Genomic DNA, 4,784 nt, shown 5'->3' on the forward strand with positions numbered 1-4,784 from the left:
ACCTGCTTTGACCCGAGCAAGTTACACATTTGTGAGCTCCACTGAAGGTGAGAATCATGAAGGAGTAAAATACACCGAATGCAAGCACGGCGAGAACAACACACTAAAAGCTGCAGATTACTTCGATAAATAAATACTAATTTTCCTCAGATTTTCTTATAATAATCTTCATATTTCATGCAAATCATAAAGCTAGTGACTTCTGATGACCAAAACAAACATGAACTCCCATATTCAATGGACAGACAGACACTCGTGCCCTCTTATTTACTGGTTTACGTTGAATAAACACACACACACACACACACACACACACACACACACACACACACACACACACACACACGTGTCTCCATACTCACAATGCAGAACAGCTCTAGTAGCTCCCTCATTGTCCTCCTTAAACGTGTCTTTCTATACACTCACACATGCGTTTGTTCTCCACGATGCATGTATCTGACCCGCCACACGACTGCACACAGAGAGGGAGAGAGAGAGAGAGAGAGAGAGAGAGGGAGAGGGAGAGAGAGAGAGGATGGCACTGTGGTAGTGCCATCCACATGCTCGGAGGAGGAGGAAAAAACAGGAAGAGGAGGGGGAAAGCAGGAGCAGAGAAGAGAGGAATGGACAGATTCCTGAGGGGAGGAAGGCAGATGGGGGAAGGGGTGATGGAGGGGGGAGTGTTGGGGGGGGGGGGGGCTGAGAGGAAAATGTTGTTTTTCTGGTTCATTTTGTCCTCCATCTCTCCTTCCCCCTCTTATCATCTCCTGAGCCTCATTCCTCCGGATCTCTCCTCTCCTCTCTTTGTCATTACTGATAATTATTCCGACTCCCATAATTACTCTCTAACCCCAGTATTTTCTCCCCCCCCCACCCTCCTCACCCTCCTCTCTTTCTGTCTCTGTGGTAAAAATGATCTAAATTAGTCCCCTCCACTGTTCACAGCAGTCAGAGGCAGCAGCCTGCATGTCCAGAGGCATTTCCCGTAATACTGCTGCACTCATCACTCTGCAACTCCTTCAAACACACACATAGACACACATGCATGCAGACACACATGCACACACACACAGACACACACACTCTGGCCGAGACATGAGCACATACTCGGGGATGTGGCACACCAGCAGCGTTACCTGTCCACAGGTGCACTCACATTCTTATGGTGACCAGAAACAAACAGGTGTGTCTGTTCACTGTTGACTATAAACAGAAGTCCACCACGGGGTTTATCCTAATTATTGGAATTCAAATAATCCCACAACACAAAAAGATGATTGTAAAAATCGACATTCGCTAACTGAGAGATAACTACCAGCATGCATTGCGTGGACAGGTAAACAATAAGTAAATGTAGATGGCTGCCAAATAAGAAGAAATGACGATGAGTGGTGTGTGAATTAGGGATGTAACTCAACTACAGTCTGTATATATGAAGTGGACGTAGTCATCGTGACGTCATTGGTTTGTTGATGCCGTTTTGAAGCATCGAGTTCGGCATTTGGTCGTCGCCATCTTGTTTTCTTTGCAACCAGTAGTGACACGAGAGGGTGGAGCTAAGTACAACCGAACGCTGATGAATGAATTCTTAAGCGACCAAAATGTTACAATGAACTTAAAGCAAAGAAAGATAATAGTTTGATTTAACTCATGAGTCATTTGAGTAAGAAGGTGCTTGTTATTATCAATTTAGACGACGTACTTGTGTATTACGATATTTCAATATACGATTTCATCAACATACAACTCCATAGAAATATCTTATTGAATCTAACACACTATAAAACCCTATAAATACTAACCCTAACCCCCTATAAAGCGAATGCTGCGTAGAGAAGGAGTTTCCCATGTACCTCGTTAGAGATGCGCCGATGGTGGTTGTTCCTCATTCGGACCCTCACTGGACTCTGGACCTCATCAGAAGACGTCCCGGACGCCTGGTCGCTCTCCCCATCTGAACCCATCTTCACATTCTCGTGGACGATACCTGAAACACACACAGAGACACAGACAGACTGTTAATGACAACCGCATCTACTAAGTTCACGTTTTGAAACGCATATCTTTTGCTACGTTTAGGCCCAGCGTCCACACTACTCCGGAGTTTTAGAGCACTAGCGATGCCGGGTAAGTTTAAAAAACTCCGGGATTGTGTGGTAGTGTGGACGGGCAGAAACAGAGACCTTTGAAAACGATGACGTAGACACCAACGTTCGCTACTTGATTGGGTTTTAGCAGTCACGACGTGTCCTTCACTGATTCGTCACGCCGGCGTAATAAAACATCATCATTCCTAATCGGCTACCATAACCTGACCTTGTTGTCTTTACCAGCAGCTTTTGTGCCGTTAAATTCAGCATTTTATAATTCTACTACTGTTATTGTAGCGATTAGTGAGCGGCGTGTCCAGCGGTGTTATCAGACCTACGGAGCGGACGTTTGAAGTCACGGTTAGAAGCTTTGAGGAGGACGGAAAGTTCACACAGAAACTGTAAACAAACAAAACCAAAAACGCTCTCCAGTACGACAGAGACTTCAGCTTTAATACCATACGTGAATAGCCATGTGATATTGGTTTTCAGACGTGCTAGTATGGACGGAAATCATTTCGAAAACGATGCTGAAACGCCTGAGTGGACGTAGATCGCTTTCGTTTTAAAACCGCGGTAAACGTATTAGTGTGGATGTAGCCTTAGATTTCATTCACCTGTCTCAGATACATAGCAGAGGATGGATTGTACCACCAGCAATGCAGGTGGGGGGGGTGTTACCAGAGTGTGTATAAAACGCCATTAGTAACACGAGGAGGTCAGAGATCGATATCACCCAGCATGCAACGTCTTTTCCCGCCAACCCCCCCACAACTCTGTTCCCCTCAGACTCCATTAATGAGTCACGGTGCAGCAGACACCACTGCTTCCATCAGTGGGGTTTGTGTGAGTGAATGTGGGGGGAAGGGTCTCGCTTTGGGTTTCAGTGTATGCTGCCTGATAGCTCTCTAGTCTGGGTCGTGTGCAGCACATACGCTGTGTGTGTGTGTGTGCGTGTGTGTGTGTGTCTGTGTGTGTGTGTGTGTTAGAAGAAACTGACCATGATGTACTGCTTACATTTTAAACAGACACCATAGGCAGAAGAGTGAGACTGAAGGATAGGAGAGTAGGGGGAGCAGGATTTCAGTTGAAATAAGATCAGGAAGTAAGAAGAAGAAGAAGAAGAAGTAGGAGAACGAAAACAAAGAAAAACAAAGAAGACGCCAACACAGAAGAAGGAGAAGGAGAAGATGAACAAGAACAAGGAGAGGAAGAAGAAAAACACAAAGAAGTAGGAGAATAAGTAGAAGGAGAAGAAAAAGACGAAGAAGAAGAGAAAGAAAGACCACAAAGAACAAGAAATAGAGTAAGACGAAGGCGAACAAGTTGAAATAGACAAAGCAAAAAGGAGAAGGAGAAGACAAAGAAGAAGAACAAGAAGATGTAGAACTAGAAGGATAAGATGAAGACATAGTAGAAGAACAAGGAGAAGGAGGAACAGATTTCTTTGTCCTAGAGTCAGTTCAAGATGGATTCCTCTTACACCGATGGAGCCCCAAAGTGTTCAATATTTAAGGAACAGTGTGCAACATTTAGGTGGATGTATTGGCAGAAATGGATACGTTTCCTTAAGAATATAATCACCTGAAAATAATAATGTTTTTTTGTTACCTTAGAATGAGCCATTTATATCTGCATATGAAGGCCGCCATGTTTCTACAGTAGCCCAGAGCGGACAAACCAAACACTGGCTCTAGAGAGAGGCATTCACCGCACACAGGAGAAGTTTCAGTTGGTTGTAATCTGCAAACTCACTGCTAGATGGCGCCAAATCCCACACACACTGCACCCTTAAATAAATATGTAATATTGAAATAAATAACCAAAATAAATAAAAGTCATTACTATGAATTATTATGTGATTATCACTCATTTTCAGTTTTTATTTCATAATGTTCCTTTTCTTGTGGTGAAGTCACAGCCCTCTCACCTTTCACTAATCTCCCCCCCCCCCCCCCCGGCCTCTTCAACTACCTGTGTGGATCGCAGCTGTCCGTCGCTCTAACTATCTGTTGTCAGAAGCAGCATATGCTCGTTAGCAAAACAGGAGTCTCGATGTTCGGCCCGCGGCCTCTAAAGCCAGACACGAGAAACACGGCGTCTGCATGCAGAGCAGCTTGGTAAGAAAACCGAGAGCGTCAGTCTTCATATCAGGAATCAACCCACCGATGGTGAAACCGCAAACACAAGGAAACAGACACCGGAGTGACGGGGAAACTGATCCAGGATATCTCCCACACACACACGCACGATATCTCACTTTCAGAAAGGTCCTGATCTCCTCCGTTTGTGTGAAAACAGTCATGGAGATGAGGGCGGATCAGACGAGGCGGGGGCTGACCTCGGTGGAAAATTCCTTCACCTGGTGCCTGGAAACTATGCGGTACGATAATGTTCTGCTATGTGGTGGATTCGTCTCTCATACGCCCAGAATAACATGATTTATGCAGCAGCTTTCTCACAGAGGAGCAGTCAAAAAAAGTGCTTTAAAACAAAGTGAGGAAACAAGAGAATGAATAACAAACACTAAAAGAATAAAACATGCAAATAATGAAAGATAAAACATGCAAAAGAAGAGTGACGGTTAGTTAAAGGCAATGCTGAATAAATAAGTTGGTAGTTTAAAAATGTTCAAGGAACATCTCTTAAAGCCTTCTGTGGGGAATTCCTCAGTCAGTGGTGCATTCAGTATTT

The 4,784-nt window shown here is 44.4% G+C and overlaps 1 protein-coding gene across 4 annotated transcripts in view; it reads right to left on the reverse strand.

Moving 5' to 3' along the window:
* The window catches only part of LOC116400330 (cyclin-dependent kinase 16-like), a 37,863-nt gene that overhangs the window by 11,670 nt on the left and 21,409 nt on the right, over positions 1–4,784 (reverse strand). For all 4 annotated transcript variants that reach the window (XM_031878111.1, XM_031878113.1, XM_031878110.1 and 1 more), the window contains one exon: positions 1,854–1,987. In XM_031878111.1, the coding sequence (XP_031733971.1) occupies positions 1,854–1,987 (134 nt within the window). The remainder of the gene's footprint in view (positions 1–1,853; positions 1,988–4,784) is intronic.

Source organism: Anarrhichthys ocellatus, unplaced genomic scaffold (genome assembly GCF_004355925.1).
Source record: "Anarrhichthys ocellatus isolate YVR2014 unplaced genomic scaffold, GSC_Weel_1.0 scaffold162, whole genome shotgun sequence".
In the NCBI taxonomy this organism is placed as follows: Eukaryota; Metazoa; Chordata; class Actinopteri; order Perciformes; family Anarhichadidae; genus Anarrhichthys; species Anarrhichthys ocellatus.